The 26,799-nt window shown below is 44.4% G+C and overlaps 1 protein-coding gene across 5 annotated transcripts in view; it reads right to left on the bottom strand.

The window, feature by feature from the left end:
• ATF6 (activating transcription factor 6) overlaps window positions 1–26,799 on the bottom strand; it is a 153,981-nt gene that overhangs the window by 36,963 nt on the left and 90,219 nt on the right. For all 5 annotated transcript variants that reach the window (XM_040359722.1, XM_040359721.1, XM_040359723.1 and 2 more), the window contains 3 exons: window positions 18,457–18,553; window positions 14,348–14,412; window positions 2,561–2,669 (listed from right to left, as the gene is read on the bottom strand). In XM_040359722.1, coding sequence (XP_040215656.1) covers window positions 2,561–2,669; window positions 14,348–14,412; window positions 18,457–18,553 — 271 coding nt within the window. The remainder of the gene's footprint in view (window positions 1–2,560; window positions 2,670–14,347; window positions 14,413–18,456; window positions 18,554–26,799) is intronic.

Raw genomic sequence — 26,799 nt, 5'->3', positions numbered from 1 at the left:
CTGGCCACATCACCTGCCACATTACCTGGCCACGTCACCTACCACAAGTTGTGGATTGTACACTTGCCACGTCACCTGGCCATGTTACCTGCCACAAGTTGTGGATTGTCCACTGGCCACGTGACCCGGCCACGTCACCTGCCACATCACCTGGCAACGTCACCTACCACAAGTTGTGGATTGTCCACTTGCCACGTCACCTGCCACAAGTTGTGGATTGTCCACAATGCAATGCAAGCAATTACATTTTTTTATGTTTTTTTTTTATGGTTTTTCATTATTTGCCCTAATTTTTGAGATTTCTAATGTAAAAAAATAGGTAACCTTTAAAAACGCCTATAAACGAAATCGCGGCAAAACGCTGGTACCGTGTTTTGCCGTGATTTGCGTCTGAAACGCGAAAAAAAACGAGCCTAAACCCAACTGCTTTAAAACGCAAAAAAACTATGAATGGACACATATGATAACATTAAATGTGTTCAGGGGCAGTTGAAAAAAATGCCCAAATGCCCACCCTATGCAGCACTAACAGCTTCAATTCTTCTGGGAAGGCTGTCCACAAGGTTTCAGAGTGTGTCTATGGCAGGGGTCTCCAAACTTTTCACACAAAGGGCCACTTTGTTGTCCCTCAAACTTTAGAAGGGGCAGGATTGTAGCCAGTGGGTGCAGAAAATGTCCCAGGCCCAGCACCAGTAAGAATAAATGTGGCCTCAGGGTTGGTGGTCAGTAGGAGGAGGAGTAGGGCCCCTATTAGTAGGAGGAAGAATAGTATCCCATCATTGATATCAGTAGAAGAAATAGTGCCCCCTTGTTGGTGTCAGTGAAAGGAATAGTGCCTCATATCAGTTGGAGGAATAGTGCCCCAAGGGCCGCATACAGGCTAGTAAAGGGCCACATCTGGCCCTCGGGCCGCAGTTTGGAGACCCCTGGTCTATGGGAATGTTTGACCATTCTTCCAGAAGTGCATTTGTGAGGTAAGGTACAAGAAGGCCTGGCTCACAGTCTCCGCTCAAATTCATCCCAAAGGTGTTTTATCGAGTTGAGGTCAGGACTCTCTGCAGGCCAGTCAAGTTTCTCCACCCCAAACTCGCCAATTCAAGTCTTTATGGACCTTGCTTTGTGCACTGGTCCAAAATCATTTGATGGAGGGGGGATTATGATGCAAGGTTGTTTTTCAGGGGTTGGGAACTTTTAAGGCGTCAGCATACCATGACATTTTGGACAATTTCATGCTCCCAACTTTGTGGGAACCCTTTGGGGATGGTCCCTTCCTGTACCAACATGACTGAGCACCAGTCCATAAAGACATGGATAAGTGAGTTTGGGGTGGAGGAACATAAAACACGCCCACCTCTTCATCATTTGAATTACGCGCGCTTACGCCGGCACATTTACGCTACGCCGCCGTAACTTAGGACGCAAGTGCTTTGTGAATACTGCACTTGCCTCTCTAAGTTGCGGTGGCGTAGCGTAAATACGATACGCCCGCTCAATGTAACGCCGCCCTACATGAATCTGGGCCAATGTGTGTGTAAAGGCAGGTGTCCCAATACTTTTGACATTATAGTGTTATATATATATATATACACACACACACACACACACACACACACACACACCAGCATTTTTCAACCAGGGTGCCTTCCGGGCTCTCTCCAATTTAAGTATGTTTTCCTAAATAAAAGTGGTAAGAGTTTATTTTTTAACAATTAACAAAATGGTAAGCAAATGAACAGAAGAGAAATCCAAATCAATATTTGGTGTGACCACAATTTTGCCTTTGCCTTTTGTAAATTGAGAAAAATAAACAAGTAAAATGTATATTTTTTTATTGCATTCTTGCTTTACAGAATTTCTTTACACCTTATTCAGCACTAAAAAATACTTAAAAAAAGGTGTATTGTAATTTCTATTTTAGTAAACGTGAAAGATTGGCTATACAGACTAGGTAAAATCTACACACTTTCACGCTCATCTGCCTAGTGAGGGAATGGCATCATGGACACAGGCAGGCTTTTTTCTTTGCCCCTTGTAGTGGTTCTGTTGCGGCAAGTTGTTACCAGTGACAAGATTACAAGTGTGGCATAACCATAAATCTAAGCAGCTTGGAGGCATATACTAAGCCTCACTACTGACTAATGAGGCTGTCCATCATATTATTGGGTCAGTACTGAAGGTTAGGACATAGGAAGTATAATCACCAGGTTGCTAATCCAATTTAACCCAAAAGTACCTGCACTTCAGAATACCATGGCATTGTGGGCACTTACACAAAAAAAGGGATGCAATGTTCAAGCTCCTGGAGCTTCCTGCTGTGTACTGACAGTGTTGTGATACAGTATGGCAAACACATCCGGCTGCTTTAATCTTAGCGTGTAATTTCTACCATGAAGAGTTAAAAATCAACAAGCATTTATAATGTATGGGTAGTTTTACACACGGTAATAGTTAGGAAAATGGCTAGTTGTTACAGCAGGGGGTCTTTATCACAGAACTTTGGAGAAATGGTAATATTTATTTGATCAATCCCAGACATATTACATGTTCTATGGAAATTTACCCTTCGGAAAGACACAATATAAAACGTGTCGCCCCTCCTGCGGATGGCTTCCAAAAAGTCTTGGTAGCTCCTTGGTGAAGAGTAATAAATCTGCAGCTCATTTGAGTTCCTAAAAAAACAAAAGCAGGAAAAGGGTCAACATTTGCACGGTATACAATTTATACAATAACTAGACACATGACAAACATTTGTCAATGTTTACAAAGAGACTGGCTGACTTTCCATACAATTTCTATTTTAAAGTGAAGAATTACTGCGCACCTCATTGTAATACCAGTCTCCCAGCGACAGTTGTTATCCCACATTTCAACCTCTTATCAGCTTGTACCATGCATGAAAACTAGAAAAGATTAGTATGCTGGGATCTCCTATAAAGACAGGCCACAGATGAATTTCTCTTTTTTGGTAGACAATGCAAAAATCTGTTTATCAGGCTGCAGAGAATATTTTCACTGTAGCAAATTGATACAACAGCCCTCATTTGCACCATTACAGATGGCAGGATGTCTGAAGATTACAGCCACAGGGTGTGTGACACTGGAAAAGCTGCATAGTGAAAATCATGGGGACAGCTAGAAATGCACTTAAAGCAGTTTCAGTGATTTTTTTCAACTTTCCATCTATTAAATGCCCTTGTCGTTTTAACTTTGGATAGTAAAACTTTTTTTTCTGCCAGTAAATACCTTATACAGTCCACTTCCTATTTCTTGTCTGGTAAAAGGGCTAGGCTTATGACATCATGCGCAGCTCTCACCTCATTCTCGTGAGAATATGCCAAAAAGGGAGGGAATGAGTCATAAAGAGGGCAAATGAGAGCTGCAGGTGTGCCTCTGTAAATCCAGGAAGTGAACAAGCAGCAGCTTCAGCTGCCTACAGTTAACATGAATGCAGCCAGACTCTGCATATTTGGCAAGTACAGAATCATAGTATATATATATTTTATGTAATATAATATGCAAAGTGGTTGGAGGGAAGCATCAGAATGGCAAAGAGGTTTTTATTACAAATTATGTAAGCGAGCAGACTGCAGTTCCTCTTTAAAGCTTTCAACTTGCTTCTACTTCTAAGCTACTTAGATTCTGAACATTGATCAACTGCAAAGACTGTAAAGGGTCCATTTTCACCTAGAACTGCCACACTTAACCAGGGAGTCCTCCAGAGATTACTAGGGGTTCATTGAGCAATTTTTACTTCTTAGGCTTCATTTCCATGGACGTTTTTATAGCCACTTTTCTGAGTTTTTTTTTTTTTGCAGCTTAAAAACGAAACAGGACCAGTACGTTCTGAAGCTCCAGCGTTAGAGCTGTAAAAACGCCAGACGTTAAAAAACGCTACTGCAAAAAAAAAAAAAAACATGGACAGGCGTTTTTAAGCTGTAAAAAAGGCAAAAAAAAAGTGGCTGTAAAAACGTCCATGGAAATGAAGCCTTAGATTTGTAATCATTGACACCAATGATCTTATTTGCAATCAGTAAGTGGACATTCTTCCCACTGACCACCAATATGAGGTATTCTCTCCACTGGCCAGCACACTAATGCACAGTGACCTGTAGAAATGGCAATTATTTTCAAGAGTTCCTTGAGACCCAAGAGTTATTTCAAGGGTCTCTTCATGTTGTAAATTGAGAAAATCACTTTAAGACCCCTTTCACACTGGGGCGTGGGCGGCGTCGTCAGTAAAGCGCCGCTATTTTTTAGCAGAGCTTTACCATCGTATTTGCGGAGGTATTCGGCCGCTAGCGGGGCACTTTTAACCCCCACTAGTGGCCCAAAAAGGGTTAAAACCACCCGCAAAGCCTGCGGTATAGCCACAGTGCCCATTCATTTGAATAGGCAGGAGCGGTGGAGGAGCAGTATACACGCCGCTTCAAATATGCTGCCAGCAGGACTTTTTTTTAGTGTCCTGCCAGCGAGTGTGAGGAGCAACTCTTTTAGGGCACTTTGCAGGCTCTATTTTTAGCGTTATAGCGCCTCAGTGTGAAAGGGGTCAAACGAATGTATAAAAACGCCATGGATGGAAGTGGTTAAAACAAGTTTGTGGCCGCAACTATGAGCTTGTTATGATTTTTTTTTTTATCTGGTGATTAGCTACAAACTGCAGTAATCGATCCAGGATAGCTAGATACATCCGTTTCCCGATCTCCTCTGTGACTGGAGAAGCGTCAATGATTTTGTCACTTTAGGTTTCAGAGCGGTCATTCTTTGGCTGCTGCAGCCACCCCTGATTTCTCCATAAACAGAGGACTTGTCACCTGTCTAATGCTATTACACAGGGGGCTTGTGATAGCAAGAACGTTAAAATAAGAAAAAAAAAAGTAAAGTGTAAAAAATATAATTATTAGTAAGTATCCTATTTTTTTCACTTTAATGCATATGATGCATTAAGGTGAAAAAAAGGAGGGTTTACAACCCCTTTTATTCTGGGCATACAAAATGCATGAATAGTCGCATGAATTGCATTTATGTGCCTACTATTAGTAAAATGAATGTTCTTGCCATTCAAGTTTTCCACTTACAATTTGTAAGCATCTACATTTTCACAGGCATCACACTCTTTACACCATGCTGTTTCTCTGAATACACTTGCACTGTTTAGTAGTGTTCCCCAAGTAACCTTGCTGTTGGAATGCATTAGACTTCTGCCATCAGTTTTATTGTGTGGTTTGCAGCATCACTAGGGCAGATTAAAGCACAACCTGCCAAAGAGGCATTACAAAACTCGGACAAATGCAAGACAGAACAAAAGCAATAAGACCGTTCAAAACTTATGTTTTCGCACTTGCTGTCCTGGGCAACTTTCTCGCACATTAAAATCAGCTTGTCACGTAATATTTGCACAACCATTTATCAAATGCAAATTTCCAGAAAAAATAAATAAAAAAAATACACATTTTATAACAGCTTACCTGTAAAAATCCTTTTCTTAGTACATCACGGGACACAGAGCATAGTAATTACTAAGTGGGTTATATTCCACCTTCAGGTGCTGGACACTGGTGTAATCAATTAGACAAGAAGTTTCCTCCCTATATAACCCCTCCCATACAGGTTTTTGTAGCAAAGCAATAAGTGTCCCAATATCCCCAAACAAGAGGGGCGGGAGCTCTGTGTCCCGTGATGTACTCCAAGAAAAGGATTTTACAGGTAAGTTGTTATAAAAATCCTATTTTCTTTATTGTACATCACGGGACCCAGAGCCTAGTAATTACTAAGTGGGACATCCCAAAGCAATGCCTACTGAGGGGAGGGAGACACAAATAACGCAGATGTGAGGACCTATACTGCTGCTTGCAGCATACTGCGCCAAAAAGTGCCATCCTCTTGCCGTCTTACCTTTACCCGATAGAAATTAGTGAACGTAAGCACCGACGACCAAATTGTGGCCTTGCAAAACAGAGTCATAAAGGCTTGGTAATGCACTGCGCTCGAAGCGCTTACTATCCTGGATAGGGTGCACTCTAAAAGAAACAGGGGAAAACCCTCTCTTTAAACCACAAGCCTGAATCATAACCTGATGAATCTACATATAAAAACAGTTGATTTAGGACGTTGCCTGCCCTTTACCCGGGCCTTCTGATAGCGCAACAACATCAGTTTTCCGTATCTGAGCAGCCGCTTCAGATAGGCCTTGACTGCTCTCACTCTAACGAGAGAGTGTAACTATTTTAATAGCCGATTTGAACGCTGCATGCCCATTTCCAGGGTCTTCTGCAGCACAACAAAACATCAGTTTCCTATATCTGAAACCTTCAGATAGATTTTTTAAGTGCTTTCATCTATATTGAGAGAAAAGTAATAACTCTTCCTTCCGCAGAACAAGGTTCTGGAAAAAAAAGGAAGGCAAGAAACATCTCGATTCAAATGAAAACTGGATCCTTCTAGGAAAAAAGGCTGGGTGAGGATTTAACATCATCCTATTCTTAATAATTAAGTATGGCTCTATAAAAAGAAAGCTGCCAATACTGAAACCACGTTACCCCTTATATAAAGGCCCGGATCAAAGAGTGCGAAGCAAGCGTTCTTTGAAAATATGGACAAGGCCGAGATCGGATCCTTGATGGAACTTAAGGCTAGCTCCATCTCCTTTCCTAATGTAGGAAGGCAAGAATTCTACCTATGACATACTTCCAAGGATGCCACCCCTTGGTTTTACACCAGGAACACGGGCCTTTCAGATCCTATGATACATGGTCCTAGAGGCCAGCTCTCCTGTACGAAAGAAGGCAATTTGCCGCTGATTCTGAAAGCCCCGATCCTCAAGAATGCGGGCTAAAACAACCAGACCATTAATTCCCATGTTTGCAAGACAGGATGGAATGCCCCCTTGTGGAGTAGGTCTGGACAATATGTAAGGGACCCTGGTTCCTCTACTACCACCCTTACGATCCCTGCACAGTAAGGTAGTCTGGGTCATGCCGTAGCTATTAGGCCGGCTTCTGTTCCCCTCCGATGTTGCATAGAAGCCACGGTATTCGCAGCACTGGGGGGGAGAGAACGCATAAACCAGTGACAACTGGTTCCACAAGGTCACCAACGCATCTGTCCCGCACGCGAGTGGATCCTTTGTTCTTGACACAAAGCTGTCCAAATTCTTAATGAACCTGGATGCTAATAAATTTTATGTCCGGGGTACCCTTTCTCTGGCATTTGGTCAGAAAAAAAAGTTGGGGTGTAAAGGTCATTCTCCTGGAAACGATTGTTGATGGCTCCAGAGAACCGCCTGCCAATTCTCCATTTAATGTAACAAAGATTGTCATAAGGCAAGGCACAAGCTCCTCTGCCCAAGCTAGAATATGTCTCACTTCCTTCTGGCTGCGTGACTTCTAGTGCCTCCTTGGTAAATTAAGTAAATCACTGGTGTGGCATTGTCAGGTTGTACACTGACAGAACAATCCTGCAACCAAAATGCTCAGGCCCTTAGGCCAGACGTGCCATCCGTAGCTCTAGAATGTTGATGGATAAGGCTCACTTGGAGCATGACCGCTTCCCCTGGGCAGTGGTCTCTTCCAGGTCTGGCCTCCATTCCTAGAGACCAGTCTTCGTAGCCGCCACCTCCCAGGTAACCGGCATGAAGGATCTTCCTTTCTGACAATCTTTTGGTTAAGAACCACCAACTGAGACTCCAGCGTATATCCCTGGGAGCAGACTCTTTGGCTAATGCTAGGTTAGAATCTACTTGTTCCAGGCCGACAGAATAATGTTTATAGAAAACTTGAATGAAACTGAGCATAGGGAACCGCTTTGAATGAAGCCACCATCTTCCCTAGCACCTTAAGCAAAGGGCAAATGTAAGGAACTCTTCTTTGCCTTGACCACATAGACCAGCTTTTTTATAGTGCTGACTTTGCCCTTTTGGGGCTGTGTCCCAAACATTTCATGCTTCTTACCAAACATAAGAATGTACCTTTAGACTGGCATCCTAACCCAGGAGTTCCAGATACCCGACAATGCTGGACACACTTGGGTACACAGCCATGCTACTGACTGATCTATCAGCAGTAGATTGCCTCGGTATGCCACTACTGCTATACCCCGGGCCTTTAGACCTGCTAGAGGCGGGCCCTAACACCCTGTAAACCCGGGCACAGTAGCTAACCCAAGGGGCAAGACCACCAACTGGAAGAGGTGCTGTTCTCCTGCGAAACGCAGACAACCTCTGCAGTCCCATGTAAATAAACACATATGCAAATGGCTCCCCATATATGTATGTGTTATAGTGTTAAAGCCATATGCCTCTATGGAAGCGTGCGTTCATGGAAGCATGAATTCATACAAATATGTTTTAGGCAAAACATAAAAAAGTGTGCGCTGTATATACACATACATATATCACGTGTGCTATGGAACGGACATCTTGCATGCAAGCATGCATTTATGAATGTGTTATGCAACATGTACCCATGCAGACACGTATTCCTACGTGAACACAAGGAATCCTGTATAATTAAGGAAACTATCATGCCTCATTATGCAACCATGCAAAATCTAGGCGAACAAGCAACTTTAGGCGATCATGCATCCTTGAGAGATTCAGTATTTTTATGCGATAAAACATCTTATGCATTTTAAGCACTACTGTGTGGACAAGTACCCTTGTGTGACCAAGCACTCTTGTGTGATCAAGCACCCCTGTGCGATCCCCCATCTTTATGCAATCAAGCATTTGTATGCTATTTTAAGCATTTCTGTGAAAACAAGCCTCTGGGTGATCAAGTATCCTTGGGTAATCAAGGACTCATGTGATCAGGCAACCTTGTGTGATCCAGGATCTTTATGCGATTATGTAAAAAACATGTAAATCCATACAAGCAGAAACATGTATCTTTATGTGAACAACAATAAACATGTTATGTTACTAGTTTTTACCCCACATGCATTTTGTACATTCCAAACTCATGTATTTTATGCAAACATGTGGACTGGTGCAGACGTGCGTTTCCGCAAACATGCGATATAGCTGTTGTGCGTTAGCAATGTGCACCAGCAATTGTGCATCCCAGCAGTTGTGCGTTTGAATAGCCTGAAGCCAGCACCAGGATGAGGATCCTGTGCAGGGTTTTCTAGCAACCTATACTCCTCGGATAGAGTTTTTAGGAGGAGAAAAAACAGCGTATGCAGGTGCCCAACCAGCAGAAATGAACTGTTGCAGTAATGGATGGAGTGGGAAGGTACAAGCAACCTATGGGAATTTTTTTATTTTTATTTTTTAAACCCCAAGGAGGAGCCAGAGGCTTTGGCTGTCTAGGCTGAGGGTTGTTGTGGAAAATTTTATATATGTGGACATTTTATTCTAGGATGTGTGTTTTATAGATTGTCATCTGTCTCCCTGTGTCTGATGTTTAATCGAGGAGCGCTCTAGTAGAGCGCACTTGGGTTGAATCAAGACCAGCAGTAAAACGGTCAGTATGAAAACCTTCTTATGGGATTGATACGTGTTCTCTGTGTGTGTGGGCATTTATTGGTTTGTAGATATCAAGCGCAATGCGCTGGACTGCTTGCTTTCCAATGACTATACACATTAGAGAAGCGAAGTCTGCATAACGAGAGGAACCTATTATATCTCTCTTGCGGACTTCGTTATCCTTTATGGATACATATCTGTGTGAGAGGACATTAATATCTGCCTTGTTGGTGTACTTGTACCGTATATTGACAACAGCAGTAGCAGTGTCCCCGCAGATTGTCTGAAACCTATATGAACACGTAGAATGATCTTTATTCAGATATTGTTTTACTTTGAACAGTGTCTGAATGGGCTCCATGCTGACTAAGATGGGGTGTGTGCACTTCCTTTGCCCTGCCTTTCTTTGAGTGCCCTCCCCTTTTTGTTTGTCATTTCCTGCCATGTGATTTTGTATTAAGGGAAGTGATTCGCTGTTGGGGCCATCACTTCCTGCTTTGTTATTCTTTTGTTTGCAATGAATAAAGGATTTGGAGTTTCCTGTGCGCTAGGCAGAAACTTGAGATTCCAGCTAGAAGCAGCATTGTTTTCTGATTCTTCCTGGTGCCATGAAGTGACTTCACATTCCTTGTACAAAGAGCTTGATACAAACGTGCTTTTAAGCATGAAGGAATTGTTTGGTGCTTTGTGCGCATTGAGACTCTGGAAGTGCACATTTTGGCGCGGTGTGGATTTGCGTACAAAGCCCGAGGGAATTCGTCCACGACAGGGTTATATGCAGTATGAATCTCTGAAAAAGACTGCAGCTGCCACTCAAGACCTTGTGAGGCTTCGGACTTGTTAGACTGCACCTGTTCCCTGTCCTCAGACGTTGAACTTTCATCATCAGGACTTTAATCCTCTTGTCTGAGGATTTAGAGCAGGGGAAGGGGCACACCCCGGTTTCTGCTTCTTGTGAGGATGCTGCGATCATAGCAGTTAACCTCTTATAGACCAACAAATGCAACGCAAAAAAACATCCAAACAGACATATGCAGAGTGGCTACAATGCCAGACAGGGCCGATGGCTCAACCTGTGTGCCTGCCTCAAGTCTCTACAGGGGAGGATGGTGGTATGCAGGCATGATAAGGGCAACCAGATTCAGATGGCGAAATCTTGGTGCCCTTTCATATTCCCGCCCCTGAACATTTTCTACAGGGAGACAAAGCTAAAGCTAAAAGCAGAGGAACTTAGTCTAGCAAAAAAACAATGCCTGCTAATCTGCACAGCTTGATGCTGAGTAGGCGTCTTAGGTATGTCTGTATCCAACACACAGGAGCTTTACAGAGCTCTGGCAGTTGGGGCTTTTTTGAAGGGCCCAACCCTGCGCTTGCAATGTGAGCCGGCATGCACGCGCGCCAGTGGCAACCACACACCCCCCCCCCCACCGGATTCAAAAACGCACCCCCCCAGTAGGGAAATAGTGAAGGCGGGGGAGAGAGAGATCCCCCAAGAAGCGTTGTGGACCCGGCCTAAGAGGGGACCCCCCCAAATGTGGCAGAGAGTGGAGGAAGCGAGCCACGCAACAGACCGGCTGACTGAGCTTTCGTTCCTGGAGAGCATGGTAAGTGAAACACCAGATATGTCTCTTTACTGCCTCTAGTGGCGGAAAACAGATAAGACATGCAGCCACTCATGGAAGATAATCCTTAAGGTATTTACCTAGGATTTTCTTCACTTGCCTTATCCCTGCCGCAGGATACTGCTGAGCACAGACAGACCTAATCTTCACCCATCCCGGCGGGTTAAGTCAACACACCTTCAGGGACCGGGATCCTAGACAGGGTTTCCACTCCCCTGGACCAATACCGCATCCTGCCAGAAAATCTTTGATATGTGGTTATAACCAAAGTACTGGAACCCAGGATCCAGCTCTGATACGAGGCCCTAGGTACCATCCACTTTGGCCTCAATGGGACTTTGGATGGATCTGGTCTTCATGGAGGCTATTTAAATCCAGTATGGATCCCTCCAGTGGAGCTCCTCAGAGCACATCTTCACTCATGACCAGCACCTTAGACACTGGCGAAAAAACTAAGGTGGAGGGGTTATATAGGGAGGAAACTTCCTGTCTAATTGATTACACCAGTGTCCAGCACCTGAAGATGGAATTTAACCCACTTAGTAATTACTAGGCTCTGTGTCCTGTGATGTACGATAAAGAAACTTCTGTCACTCAAAGAGCCCCAATTTATAGGGAGCTTGCAATTAGAGTAAGATTTCCCACTAGTCAAGGATAGCAAAGATCCATAAAATAGTGTGCTACAAGGGGTATCTTTGTCTTAGAGCATTGCTGATATTCCTCCATTTGGGGCGATAGCCCTCTGGACAGCAGAGATGCCTGTGTCCTTTTTAACACCTTCCCCACTGAGCCATAGTAAAATGACGTCGGCGGGGACCTTTCGTCCTTCAGACTGGACGTCATATGACGTCCTGTCTTTTACGGCCGTTAGGGGGCCGACGGCACGCGCCCACCGCATTCCTGATGTCCGCCGGGCACCCGTAATTACCCGCAATCACGGCAGGACCGTGGATCTGTGTGTGTAAACACACAGATCCATGTCCTCTCAGCGGTGAGGAGACTGATGTGTGTTCCCAGTACAGAGGAACACACATCGATCTCCTCCCCTTGTGAGTCCCTCTCCCCCTAACAGTTAGAACACACCCAAAAATGTGTCAAAAGTGTCCGATATGTCCACCATAATGTCACGGTCAAAAAAAAAAAAAAAAAAAAATCGCAGATAGCCGCCATTACTAGTAAAAAATATATATATAAAAAAAATGCCATAATTCTATTTCCTATTTTGGAGACGCTAGAACTTTTGCGCAAACCGATCAAATACGCTTATTGCGTTTTTTTTTTTTTACCAAAAATATGTAGAATACGTATCGGTCTAAACTGAGGAAAAAAAACGTTTTTTAAAAAAAAAATTATGATATTTATTAAATAAAAAAGTTAAAGATATTGTGTTTTTTTTCAAAATTGTCGCTCTTCTTTTGTTTAAAGCGCAAAAAATAAAAAACGCAGAGGTGATCAAATACCACCAAAAGAAAGCTCTATTTGTGGGGGAAAAAGGGTGAGAATTTTGTTTGGGAGCCACATCGCACGACCGCGCAATTGTCAATCAAATTGCGACAGCGCTGAAAACTAAAAATTGGTCTGGGCAGGAAGGGGGTGAAAATGCCCTGTATGGAAGTGGTTAATAAAACATAGATTTTTATATATTCAACAGTGTTATGCCTACAAAGTCCATCTTTCAAACTTACCAATTTTAACAATCTAATTATTTAGAGACATGGCATTGTGTACTTATTATATCCACAGTACCACTCTGTCATGATATAACCCCCCAGTTATTCAGTGCTACTGATAGGGGTGCAACGGATCAAAAAAACTCACGGTTCGGATCGTTCCTCGGATCGGATCATTTTTCGGATCGGCAAAAAAAAAAAAAAAAAAAAAAAAAAAAGAAATTCTCCCCCACTGTAATATCCACATCTCTTCCCCGCCCCCACTGTAATATCCACAACTACCTCCCCCACTGTAATATCCACAACTACCTCCCCCACTGTAATATCCACATCCCCCCCACTGTAATATCCACACACCCCCCCCCACTGTAATATCCACACCCCCCCCCCCACTGTAATATCCACATCCCCCCCCCCCACTGTAATATCCACATCTCCCCCACTGCAGTGGCTTCACTAGGGTTGGTGTCACCTAGTGCAGAAAAAAGTGGTGTCACCCCCCCCCCACCAACTATAGTCCCCCCTCAGTAAAGAACAGACACCCCCCCCTCCTCTCAGTACAGACACCCCCCCCCATGTAGTACCGACAAACACCCCCCCCCCAGGTAGTACAGACAAACACCCCCCCAGGCAAGACAACCCCCCCTCAGGCAAGACAACCCCCCCCTCAGGCAAGACAACCCCCCCCTCAGGCAAGACAACCCCCCCCCTCAGGCAAGACAACCCCCCCCTCAGGCAAGACAACCCCCCCCTCAGGCAAGATAACCCCCCCCCCTCAGGCAAGACAACCCCCCTCCTCAGGTAGTACAGACACTTCCAGCGGTGTTTCCCATGAGCTCCTCCTCCTCTGTGGGTGTAAACAGAGGAGGAGGGCCGCTGCCGGGTGTACCAAGATGGCCGCGGCTCCGGAGGAAGGCCGAAGCCGCGGCTCCGGAGGTAGGTCGAAGCCGCGGCTCCGGAGGTAGGTCGAAGCCGCGGCCATAACATTAGGAAAGGCCGCGGCCATAACATTAGGAAAGGCCGCGGCCATAACATTAGGAAAGGCCGCGGCTTAAGCCTAGCTCCGGAGCCGCGGCCAAAACATTAGGAAAGCCCGTTGAGATCACGGATCACCTGTGATCCGTTGCACCACAAGCTACAGAGGAAGCATCAGCTTATGCGGGTTCTGCTTCCTCCACTGCCAGCTTTATGCTCTGGAATGGCGGGGTCAGCAACCTGTTAATCACGAGCTGGGCTTGCTGGCCTTCTATCCCAGAGCATGGGGGTGCACTTCCTTGGTTTGAGGTTGTAGGTTACATCCGAGGGTTGAGCACCCCAAACCCTAGATCATGCTGACTACAACAATGGCTCTCGTTTGTCATGGACAGATTTCCCCCCCCTTTTTTTTTTAAAAACCAACAGCCTCAACTAGAGCAATAGCTTATTGTTGTAACACACACTCAGTTTGTTTACATGTATAAAATATCTAGATGGAATTTAAATAGTGCCACTTGTAAAAAAAAAAAAAAAAAGGAGGAAAAAGAAAGAAAAATAAATTACATAAAGCTAAAAGCTAAAGACAAAAGCTAAATTCTGAATCTGATGCAAAAACTTACTTTACACTTGTATCTGTGTATTGCATTGTTACAAGTTGCGATTCATCACCTTTGCCATCTTGCTTCTACACAAAAGAAAAAAAAAGTCAGTTCTTGAATTTTTATTTAAAACCCAACTCTGGGAAAAGTTAAAATTCTCCCCTGCTCTTTTATGTCTAGGGGATGGTGCTCCCCTATGTGACAATGGAATGTTCATCTGTGTCCTCCTGTCCAATTCAAAAGCATTGGGAGGCTGTGGGGACTGGCCCCTGCATCATTAAAGCAGCTGTAAACCACAGGACATTTTTTTTATACCTGCAAGGTAATGTCATAATGTGCTATTATACATCATGCGTGTGATGTCACTACCTAGAGGTAAGCTTACTTATAAGTAAAAGCAATTGATAGAAGTTTACTTCCGCTTTAAGGAACCTGTGGGAGTGCAATATCAGGTAAGTAAAAACAGATTTTCTTGTTTCCTTAGACCTAAATGAGCATTTTACCTTGCATTTCAGGGGCTTCACCACTGCAAGGGAGGATATTTTACTTTTCCTGGAGTTCAGCATTAAATCAGGGCATACATACATACAAGGAATGCATATGGTGTGGTGATGTTTACAGCTCAATATAATTGCTCCCCATCGTTTAACATAATCCTGAGAAAGGCAGATAGCTAAATGCAACAATTGTTTGATACTGCAAGTCCCAATCTCATCCGTCTTACGCTGATTAAGTCGTTTCAGCAACTAACTTCTCATCCCGCAGACAACGTTGCCATTAGTAATTCTTGGCTGCACAGAAGCTAATAATGTACGCATCAATAACAAAAATGGAGTGCGTGGGACTTTGTAGGGTTTAAGAATAAAAATCACTTTTTACAATTCGGCACTGCGTTGCTTTAACTAACAATTGCGCGGTCATGCGATGTTGTACCCAAACAAAATTTGCACCCTTTTTTTCCCACATAAGTCATGGATGTTAGAATTAGTAGAGAAAGTCTTACAATTCTAATCCATCAGTCCCAAGGTTTTTCCTAATTTCTTCATGAATTCATGCCAAAATGTATTCCGGTACATGTCTTTGGGGGAAAAAAAATCCCAATAAGTGTATATTATTTATTTTGCGTGAAAGTTATAGTGTCTGGTATACATACTGGAATTTGTATTATTTTTTTTTACTAGTAATGGCGGCAGAGTGGGACAGTGATAGTATAGCGGGCAATCTGATACTAGCTGACACCAACATCAATAGTGACACTCAGTGCTACTACTATACACTGTCACTGTACTAATGACACTGACTAGAAAGGAGTTAATATATAGGGATGATCAAGAGGTTAAATATGTGCCTAACTCTGTATTGTGTGTCACATGGTGTTTTTACCAAGCAATCTTGCTGTTTTTTTTCCCTGCAGGGATTAAACAAAAAAGCAGCAAGACCGCCTGTCACTATTTGGAGCTCCCTTTCCCTGAATGACAGAGCCGACCAGCAGGTCCCGGCGGTCAATCATTGGCCAGCACCCCCTGATCGACTAATCACAGCACAGCCGAGGTGTGCGTGTATCGGACACATGATCCAGCGCAGCGAGGCGCCTTAGCCACCGTACTTCTAAGTGAAGCGGGCGGTAAATGTGTACATGTAGGTCAAACGGTCACCAAATTGCTGTCTGTGCATGTACATTCACATAGGCATATATTGTATACTTCCAATCATACAAATAACATCCCTTCCCCCGACGATGTCTGTGCAGACAAAACGTGTTGGCACGCTGGTGGACTTGTGGCAGTTCTGGTTTCTCTATTTGACAGTCTTTCATCTCCAAATGTGAGCGATATTTTTTTATTTAACTATTAAAATAAACTTAAAAAGTAGAACTAAAAAGCAAAACTTTTTTTTTTTTTTGATAGAGGGTGTAGAGGAATTACAACACCCGTAAATTTCTATTGCTTTCTGTGTCTCCGTTAAGGGGATTTGCCCTGCCTACCAACATCATTGAAAGTAAAAGAAAATCTCCCATTTTTTTGCTGTCCTACAAAAATTAATAGAGGGAAAATCTTCCAATGGTGATACTAATTTTGGTGACCTGGGGGTCCCCAAGGAATTTCCTTAATTTGCAGGGATTTCCTCTCACTTCCTTTTTGGCTTTGAGATGACTGTGGATACAACAAATAACTTTACAAACAAGCGAATGTAATCGTATATGATTTGATACACTTGTTTGTATAGTTATTTGTTGTATCCAATTTGTATGCCTTTTGGCAGGTTTTTAAAAAGTTGCCATTTTTTTTTTTTTTTAGAAAACACTTTTTAATGAATGTGCATTACAGTAACAAATGTGACAAAATGCTCAGCATGAGCACCATAGCAGATAAAGTACATTTGAACTGACATGCATCAGGTTATTTGAAAATGATATACAGCTTGCTTGGATCAGAAAATAAAAAGATATATTAAGCTTTCAATGAATCACCATTTCTTCGGCTGGGTATGCAAAAAAAGGCATTTATTTTTAATGAAATTAATAGATGGATTCAGAAAGCATGCCTTAACTTTGCGGCTGACGTAGTGTATTGTGTTTACACTATGCTGCAGTAAGTTAGCGAGGCAAGTACATGATTCACAAAGTACTTGCCTGCTAAGTTACGGCGGCGTAGCGTAAATGCGGCGGGCGTAAGCACGCCTAATTCAAAATAGGCTGAGGGGGCGTGTTTTATGTTAATTTGGGTTGACCTGACGTGATTGACGGTTTTTTGGAACGGCGCATGCGCCGTCCGTGTACATATCCCAGTGTGCATTGCGGCTAAGTACGCTGCACGATCCTATTGGTTTTGACGTGGACGTAAATCCCTATTCACGGACGACTTGCGCAAACGACGTAAAATTTTCAAATTTCGACGCGGGAACGACGGCCATTCTTAACATTACTATTCCAGCTATTTGATGGAATAACTTCAGGCCTGATAATGCGTTACGTAAACGGCGTATCTGTACTGCGTCGGCCGGGCGTACGTTCGTGAATAGGCGTATCTAAGGATTTACATATTCTACGCCGACCGCAATGGAAGCGCCACCTAGCAGTCAGCCTAAGAATTACACTTTAGGATACGACATTGTAAGACACTTACGGCGCTCGTATCTGAGCCTAATTTAAGCGTATCTGGTTTCCAGAATACGCTTAAATTAGCGCCGGCGCACATTCAGACTTAGGCTGGCGTATCTACTGATACGCCAGCCTAAGTCTTTCTGAATCCAGCTATAAATATATATTTTTATGGAGTCAAGATTGTTTTGCTTGTTATTGTATGGCATATTTAAAGTCCCTTCTTCTTAGTATATGGAGGGAATCTGCGGTTTCCTTTTCTAAAATATAAAAAATATCCCAGGTATCAAGGGAATTAGAGGATCCTACATCATTCGCCTAAGTGAAAAGCAGACCTAATTAAAAGACATGGACATGTTATTTTTTATTTCTATTAAAGATGGGGAAGGCCTTTCAAACAGAGCCAACATGACAAACAGGACTGAAAGAGGTTGTAAAGGTAAAAAATGTTTTCCCTAAATAGCTTCCTTTACCTTAGTGCAGTCCTCCTCCACTTACCTCATCCTTCCATTTTTCTTTTAAATGTCCTTATTTCTTCTGAGAAATCCTCACTTCCTGTTCTTCTGTCTGTAACTCCACATAGTAATGCAATGCTTTCTCCCTGGTGTGGAGTGTCGTGCTCGCCCCCTCCCTTGGACTACAGGAGAGTCAGGACGCCCACTAACACACAGCTCCTTTCTCTATCTGCAACGTAGAGAGCGTCCTGACTCTCCTGTAGTCCAAGGAAGGGGGCGAGCACGACACTCCACACCAGGGAGAAAGCCTTGCATTACTATGTGGAGTTACAAACAGAAGAACAGGAAGTGAGGATTTCTCAGAAGAAATAAGGACATTTAAAAGCAAAATCGAAGGATGAGGTAAGTGAAGGAGGACTGCACTAAGGTAAAGGAAGCCATTTATGGAAAACATTTTTTACCTTTACAACCCCTTGAAGGTTCACTTTAAATGGCAATGACCAATTCACCTACATAGAATGTTTGGTGAATCTTTTTTAAATATTTATTAAGTGGTAAATGTAACAAACACTCACCTGTATAGCTTGAGGTTTATGGGTACTAATTGTTCGCCTGGTCTTTGTTCTCTCAGCTTCATGTCTGTGGACCCAGACACGGAGTTCTTGGTTTAACCTGTTTAATAATAAAGCATTAGGGAGAACCTATTTTTTTTTTTTTAAGTTTTTATCTTGAAAACAAAGAGCAGGAAAAAGTACAGTACAATAAAAAAAACTTCCAGGTGTCTCATATAAAAATATGAGATAATAGCATATTTAATTCATGAACCACATAAAAATAGGTAGCAGGAGTTGCAAGATGAAGACATTCCAGTTCATACAAAATATAAAAGGTTCAGCTCCACCACTATATTCTAGTCTAGACAGCGATTTAACTAGAATGTCTTAAAAGGATGCCCAAAAATAAAGAAAACGGGCAGAAGAATTTGCAGAGGTAGGAAAAGCAGGAGATATGAAGGGGAATTTATAAGAACAGATAGAGTGGTTGCGTACACATCTTATCACAAAATAAAGTTTAAATTAGAACAGGGAGCCATTTTATAGCTAGGACTAAGGCCCGGTACTCACGAGCAAACATGTACGGTGAAAGCGGTCCGTCGGACCGTTTTCACCGCACATGCCTGCCAGAGGGCTTCTGTACGATGGTTGTACTAACCATCGTACAGAAGTCCGCGCGTAAACACTACGCGGGGCGTGTCCGCGTCGTCGCCGCGACGATGACGCGGCGACGTGGGCGGGCCTGCCATTTAAAGGCTTCCACGCATGCGTCGAAGTCATTCGACGCATGAGAGGGACGGCGGGCGCTCGGACATGTACGGTAGGTCTGTACTGACGACCGTACATGTCCGAGCGGGCAGGATTCCAGCGGACGGTTTTAAAACACGTCCAGGAATATTTGTCTGCTGGGAAAAGGCCCGGCGGGCAAATGCTTGCTGGAATTCGGCCCGCTCGCGCCTACACACGACCGAAAATGTATGCTGAAACTGGCCCGCGGACCAGTTTCAGCATACATGTTTGGTCGTGTGTACGGGGCCTTATAGTTACTAAACCCAAAACAGTAAAATCAGTGTGTATATGCTGTAAAGCATGCTTGTTATACTCAATGCAGTGGATTAACCCCTTAGGTTCCAGTGTGTGTAAAAAATAGAGGTTGACCGATATGGGTTTTTCTCTGGCAGATGCTGAGATTTAGAAAATCGGGGCGGCTGATGGCCGATACACAATTCTAATTTTTGTTGGCCGTTTTTTTTTTTGACAGATGGGACCGATTGCCACTGGCAGGTGGCACACCGAGCTGATATAGTGTAACTGTGTGAAACTGACATATGTAACTGAATGCAGAGAGAGACCAGCTGTCAAAATTCAGTGTTGATGTCGGGGATGTTGGGCTGCTTAAGAGGGCGGGGCCACATACACGTAGCTGCCCACCCAGATCCCATCCCATTGGCTGGTGTTTGATAGCTGCTGGGTCCTGCCCACCCCCAACATTAATGCTGAATTCTGACAGCTGATCTCTCTCTGCATTTAGATACATATGTCAGTTTCACAAACTGAGCGGCTCTGTCAATCGCTGCTCTGCCAATGGAGTGTGGGGAAGGGAGGAGTAACACTCGTGGGTCGATGGGGCACGGTGTGGTCAGTAATTGGCTGAATCTGCATTATAAATTGGCCGATGCCGATTTCTTAAAAAAGGCAAAATATTGGCCAACCTCTAGTAAAAAGGCCGGTTTATCCTCCCTTCTCTGATCCTCCTCTTCTTTCACAGTCCCATATCTATCTCCTGATAGTACATTGGGGTCACTCTGCACATGCTCAGTTTGGTGTGTATTGATAAAGAGTTTTTTTGGGAAGGGTGCCTGTAATCAGCACAGGGCCAATCAGCACTGTCCAGACAGAGGGTCAGGGGTCCTGCAGCCTCATAGGATAGTCCGAGAAGAATGAAAAAAAAAAATACAAGCTTTAACCAGTGCTCGGACGGACACTGATGGAAGTCACAAGACTGCTCTAACTGTTGATGAGAAAAAGGTATTTAGCAGTTTATATTTACTAAAATAATTGCATTTCCATTTCTGTGTACTGTGGGAGACCAGATAAAAGGCAACGCAGGGTCCCGAGTTTAATATTACTTTAAAAAATTGGCTAATGCATTAAGCACATCTTCCTACAAAGCCTAATACACACGATAAGAAAATCGGATGAAAAATACAGATTTTGAAGAGATCGTTCGATAATCTGATTGTAAGTACACGGGGACAAAACACGCAAATTTTTCTCGTACAATACCAGATCGTACAATTTTCTTTAATCACTACAATATTCGTACAAGACTTAAGTCTGCCAAAAATAGCTTTCTCAACTGGAGTATTTTCAGAAAAGATGCCAGTGATAGCATATAAATTCCCTAAGTAAACCTAAGGGGCTACACGTTCGTAAGCATTTGCACATATTTATTGATTCTTGGCATATCAAGATTAAGCAATTGCAGTGGTATTATTTACTGAACAATCAGTCCTTATTTCCAATAACACTGGTGGGCTTACTCAAAAATACTACAACATTATTTTACTAGAAAGGGACAAACAGAATTTATCCAAACAATACATAAAAGAGAAAGGCAACAACAAATAACGTTTTAATCTATTTGAGGCTTCATGGTTGTTTTGGCAATTACACAAGGGATTTTACTATGAAGAGAATATGTGTAAAGTGGTTTACCTCAAATATAGAACTTATTTCTGTTCATTCAGATTTCATACTAAAGATATTAAAAAAAAGGTGCAAACTTTACTGTCCCCTAGTTAAATTTTATTTTTATTTTTAAAGGATCATTAGAGCCAAACAACTGAACATAACAAGGCTTGATTGACTGCAGCCAGCGCAGCTCAATATAATCCGCACAGTCATCTGAATGAAAGCTGCCCGGGCAGCAAGCTCATAAAAATCTGTTGATGGCTATCAGTCTGAAAAGAACTACAAAGTAATTTTTAAGATTTTGGGACTCCAAAAACCCACAGTAAAAAAACGAAAACACATTCTTTATGGATGGAACACACTTCAAAAAAATAAATAAATAAAATAATAAAAAAAAAAGGTAGCCAGTCCTCCCAGGAGGTGCCAAGCCTGCCAATATTTTTCTCTAAGGGACAGTAATAAAGTAATAAAGTCGCCGCATACCAAAATCACGGGATTCTATTAATGCAGCCGAGGCCAATGTTACTGACTCAAGGAAAATAGGCTTCGCTTGAAAGCAACAGCAAATCCATTGCTAAACAAAGAGTAAATAAACACTGGCCTCATTTCTTAGGAAGTAACAGGATGATTTGAAAGTCTTGTGGGAGAATGTTCTAAAAGCACATGAGACAAATATGGAACTTTCTGCTCTGCATGGGCAAAGCAAAGGCTTGTTTTTAGCCAACTGCGAGTCTAAGTAGATGGTCTAATCATCAAGACAATGATTCAACACAGAAAAGCAAGTCCACATTAGAATTGTTAGGAAAAAATCGACTTGGTTTTTGATTTTGGAATGACACTGCCAAATGCCGGGCAAAACAGAGGACGTGCCATACATAAGATGACCACAACTGAATTAAAACAGTCTGCAAAGAAAAGTGGGTGAAAAAGACTTACCGGTATACTGTTATATTGACGTAAATATATACTGTTATATTGAGAAGTAAAGGACTTGTTATATTGAAAGTGTCGAGTACAGTCAGTACAGCCAGAAATGACAATTACTTTTTTTTATTCACACAATGCCAGATGCAGTCAGAGAACTTTATTCATTCAATAAAGTACACCAAGTAAAAATGTGCTAGTTGTTTTTCAGCTATACTCATTTTAAAATTTTAAGTTAGAAGGCTGAGTTTGTGGGAGGAGTCTAAGAGTACTTAAGACTCCCTCCCTGTCAGGGCTGGGTCGACGTCTGTTTCAGGGTGACGTAAATTCTGGCTTGTCAGGGGGACCGTGTCACTTCCTGTTTCGATGCAGAGCTACAGGTCGGCTGCTGCTGGAGGCTCGTGGAGGTTCCCCTCACGCCGGTCATCATGGAGGCCTGCCCACCCGCCCGCTTATCCCGTCCTCACATGGTGCTTCAGGGGGAGGGGGGAGCCGCTCACCATCCAGGTCTCACACCGGCTCCATGGGGGGGGGGCTCGCCTGACATTACTTACCTCCCGGTAGTCACGTGGGGGACTCCCGTATGTCTCCCTGCCTGTTCCTGGTCCCATGCAGGCACCTGAGAGGGGGGCTACCTGCCAGCCACAGGTTGTCTCCGGTGCTCACCCCCCCTTTTCTTACAGGCGCACGCCGAGCACCATGGGGGAGGCCACCCAACCATCACCTCCAGGCTCCTGTCAGCAGCATCAGCAGGGCCGCCCGCTCATCCACTCACTCCTCCTGGTGCTCACACTGGTAGCACGAGGGGGGGGCGCATCGATCCAGCCACTTCTCCCAGGCCATGTTGGTGTTGTGAGGGGGGGTATCCTTCCACTCCTTCCGGGCCACACTGGCAGCATGTGGGGGGGGGGGGGATTGGTCACCTCTCTGCTGCAGGGGGTCGCATGCAGGCAGCATGAGGGGGGGGGCTGTCCACCCGTATCTCCAGGGGTTGTGCTGGCAGCATGGGTGGTCACAGGGGCAGTCCACCTTCTTTGTGGTCACGCTAGCTGGAGGGGGGGGGGGGCTGTCCACCCACATTTCCTCGGGTCACGCTGGCAGTATATTTCTTCGTGTCACATGCATTTGTCATAAGTTTCCTGTTCAGCGTTTTCAGTCTCAGTGTTTCTGTCATAGCGTTTCTGCTCCTAGCGTTTTGCCATTTCTGACCCAGCATTTCTGTCATAGCGTTCATATCTGCCCCAGGTTTGTGGTCTTTCCTTTTGCCTCAGCGTTTCAGGCTCTGCGTTTCTGATATAGCGTTTCTGCCCCAGGATTTCGGTCATTGCGTTTCAGTCATAGCATTTCCTCCCCAGGTTTTTCTGTCATTGCTTTTCTGCCTCAGCGGATCAGTCTCAGCATTTCTGTCATAGCGTTTCTGCCCCAGGTTTCGGTCATTGCATTTCTGCCATAATCTTTCAGTCTCAGCGTTTCTGTAATACATTTCTGCCCCAGGTTTTCTGTCATTGCATTTTTAATCTCTGCATTTTGTCACAGCGTTACTGCCCCAGGTTTTCTGTCAGTGCATTTTCAGTCTCGGCATTCTGTCATAGCGTTTCTGTCATTGCTTTTTCAGTTTCAGCATTCTTGTCATAACGTTGCTGCCCCAGGTTTCTGTCTTTGCATTTTCAGTCTCAGTATTCTGTCATAGCATTTCTGCCCCAGGTTTCTGTCTTCGCATTTGCAGTCTGCCTCAGCGGTTCAGTCTCAGCGTTTGTCATGGCGTTTCTGTCGGCCAGGAATTCTGTCTTGGCATTTCTGCCTCTGCGTATCTGGCTCAGCGTTTATCTTATAGCGTTTCTGCCCCAGGTTTCTGTCATTGCTTTTAGTCTCAGCATTCTGTCATAGCGTTTCTGCCCTAGGATTACTGTCATTGTATTCCTGCCTCAGCGTTTCTCTCATGCCATTGCTGCCCCAGGGTTCTGTCATGACATTTCTGCCTCAGTGTTTCAGGTTTAGCGTTTTTCTCATACCATGTCTGCCCCAGATTTCTGTCGTATGTTGCCCCAGATTTCTGTCATAGCGTTTATGCCCCCCAGGTTTTCTGTCATAGCGTTTCTGCCCCCAGGTTTTCGGTCATAGCGTTTCTGCCCCCAGGTTTTCTGTCATAGCGTTTCTGCCCCCAGGTTTTCTGTCATAGCGTTTCTGCCCCCAGGTTTTCTGTCATAGCGTTTCTGCCCCCACGTTTTCTGTCATAGCGTTTCTGCCCCCACGTTTTCTGTCATAGCGTTTCTGCCCCCACGTTTTCTGTCATAGCGTTTCTGCCCCCACGTTTTCTGTCGTATTTCTGCCTCAGCGTGTCAGGCTCAGCATTTTCTCATACAATTTCAGCCCCAAGGTTTCTGTCATGGCTTTTGGCTATAGCGTTCAGTCTAAGCGTTTCTGCCCCAGGGTTTCTGTCATAGCGTTCGGCCCACGCGGTTTCTGTCATTGCATTTCTGCCTCAGCGTTTCAGGCTCAGCGTTCTCTCATACCATTTCTGCCCCAGGGTTCTGTCATTGTATTTTGCCTCAGCGTTTCAGGCTCAGCGTTCTCTCATACCATTTCTGCCCCAGGTTTCTGTCATTGTATTTTGCCTCAGCGTTTCAGGCTCAGCGTTTCTCGCATATCATTTCTGCCCCAGGTTTCTGTCTTTGCATTTCTGCCTCAGCGTTTCTCGCATATCATTTTTGCCCCAGGTTTCTGTCATTATATTTTGCCTCAGTGTTTCAGGCTCAGCGTTCTCTTATACCATTTTTGCCCCAGGTTTCTGTCATTGTATTTGCCTCAGCGTTTCAGGCTCAGCGTTTCTCTCATACCATTTCTGCCCCAGGTTTTCTGGCATCACTTTTGCCATAGCGTTTCAGTCTCAGCATTTCTGCGGCCCCCCGATTCAGGTCATAGCGTTGCTGCCCCCACGATTCATGTCATAGCATTGCTGCCCCCACGATTCATGTCATAGCTTTGAGGCCCCCACAATTCAGGTCATAGCGTTGCTGCCCCCACGTTTTCTGTCATAGTGTTTGTTTGTCATGGCGGTGTCTTCTTTGTGGTAACCATGTCTCACTGTACTTTGTCCACGTTGCACCTGGGTCAATTAGCTAGTGCTCACATCTCAGGATCTGTCACGTCTACAGGTTCTTACGGGCAGAGGTTTCGTTTTTTAATGATTGTTGGCCACAATCTTCTCGCCTGTTTACATACGTCATACGTTTCATGTTCATTCATTACACCTTCACGATTACCCACCACAGTCCGTGGGTACACTAGCCCTGAGTTTTCAGTTAAATTGCCTGTCTCTGCGCTGCAGGTTATGCAGACTCATGTGCCAATCACACTGGGATGGGGGGGCTGTCATCAGGTTCATTCACGCGCAGCGGTCTTGATGGTTCTGCTCATATTCTCATACATAGGTAGGCACAGAGGGGCGTTGTTTTGTGTCTGTTGTCTGTGTTGTCTAGGTTGTGTTTCCTTAGCTTACTTCACGTCTCTGTTACGACTGCATCCCTTCTACCACGTGAGGGTCTTCACTGCAGAGTAGCACCCCGTCATCTAGGAGTCAGTCCATACTTCAGCACTCTGAAGTTTGGCTCGGGACCGGCGGTTCGCTTCTGTTTGTTTCAAAGTTGTCCCAGATACTCTCGCTTACCAGCATGGTACAGGTACTAGGCATACGCTGGTATGCAGTTTCAGGTGGGCCAGCATGCTCTCCGCAACCTGGTATGGTTGTAAATCAGAATGGAGGTGATTGAAACTCATGCACTCAGTGGCAGGGTGTCAGCGCACCCCCAGCTCCTGCTCTTCTTCCATTTCTGCCGGCCATGTCATCATCCCTTTAGGTCCGGTCTATCAGGCCTTCTGGTTTTGGCTGAACCATGGGTGTTCCTTGTCAGGGGCGGTGGTGGAATCTCCCATTCCTGTTTCTCGGACGTCTCTACTGGAGGTACTTTCAGACCTGCTTACGGGGCTCATCACTGCATCAGCAGATTTTTCAGCTGACGGTCATGCCTTCGGTACCAATCAAGTATCTGGAGGCAGCTTTTATAGGGGTGGTTGGTCTGGTTTCTCTACCTTCATGATGTAGGTGGGGGGCAGGGCCTCCTAGTTACCTAGTGGCGAATTTCAATAGCATTGGTACTATGGGCTGCTCTTTCCTGCAAGACTTCTTTCATTAGGTACTTGTCCATGGTCTGGCATTTCAGCACTTGTGCAGTTGGGGGGGAGGTTTGCGTCGGCTTCCATACCGATATCAACTATCCTTGCGCTCAATTCCGTCAGTCCTGCCGGTGTCAAGGTAAGTCTATTTGTGCATCATCATCGAGTCGTGCTTCTGCCTGTAACCTGCCAACCAAGTTCATCAGGTAGGAACTGGTTCTGGGTGTCCAGTTTTTCATGTTTAAATGTTGTTTGTTGCCTTAGCGCATACCATTTCCATCAGGTATCCGGGCCTTCAGGCTCCTGCCAGTTTGTCCATTTTTTGTTTGCAACTCACCCTCTCGCTTTCCCATACCAAGTATGGGTAGGCCAGGGGTTGGGGTGTTTTCTCACGGAGCAACGCCACTGGTGTTCGGTTGAAGTATTCGTTCTGTTAGGCCTTTATTGCAGGGAGGGGCTCAACGGGCCAGCCCTGGCTCCAATTACCCCCACGTATCCTCTCATCACAAGCACTTCAGGCTCTCGTCTGGGTTGTCTCGGGCAGCAGGTCAAACCAATCTTTCTCGGTGGCAT

The sequence above is a fragment of the Rana temporaria genome, chromosome 7, assembly GCF_905171775.1.
Source record: "Rana temporaria chromosome 7, aRanTem1.1, whole genome shotgun sequence".
NCBI lineage: Eukaryota > Metazoa > Chordata > Amphibia > Anura > Ranidae > Rana > Rana temporaria.
Note: the sequence above shows the minus strand (reverse complement) of the source record. Positions and strands in the feature narration are given on the sequence as shown.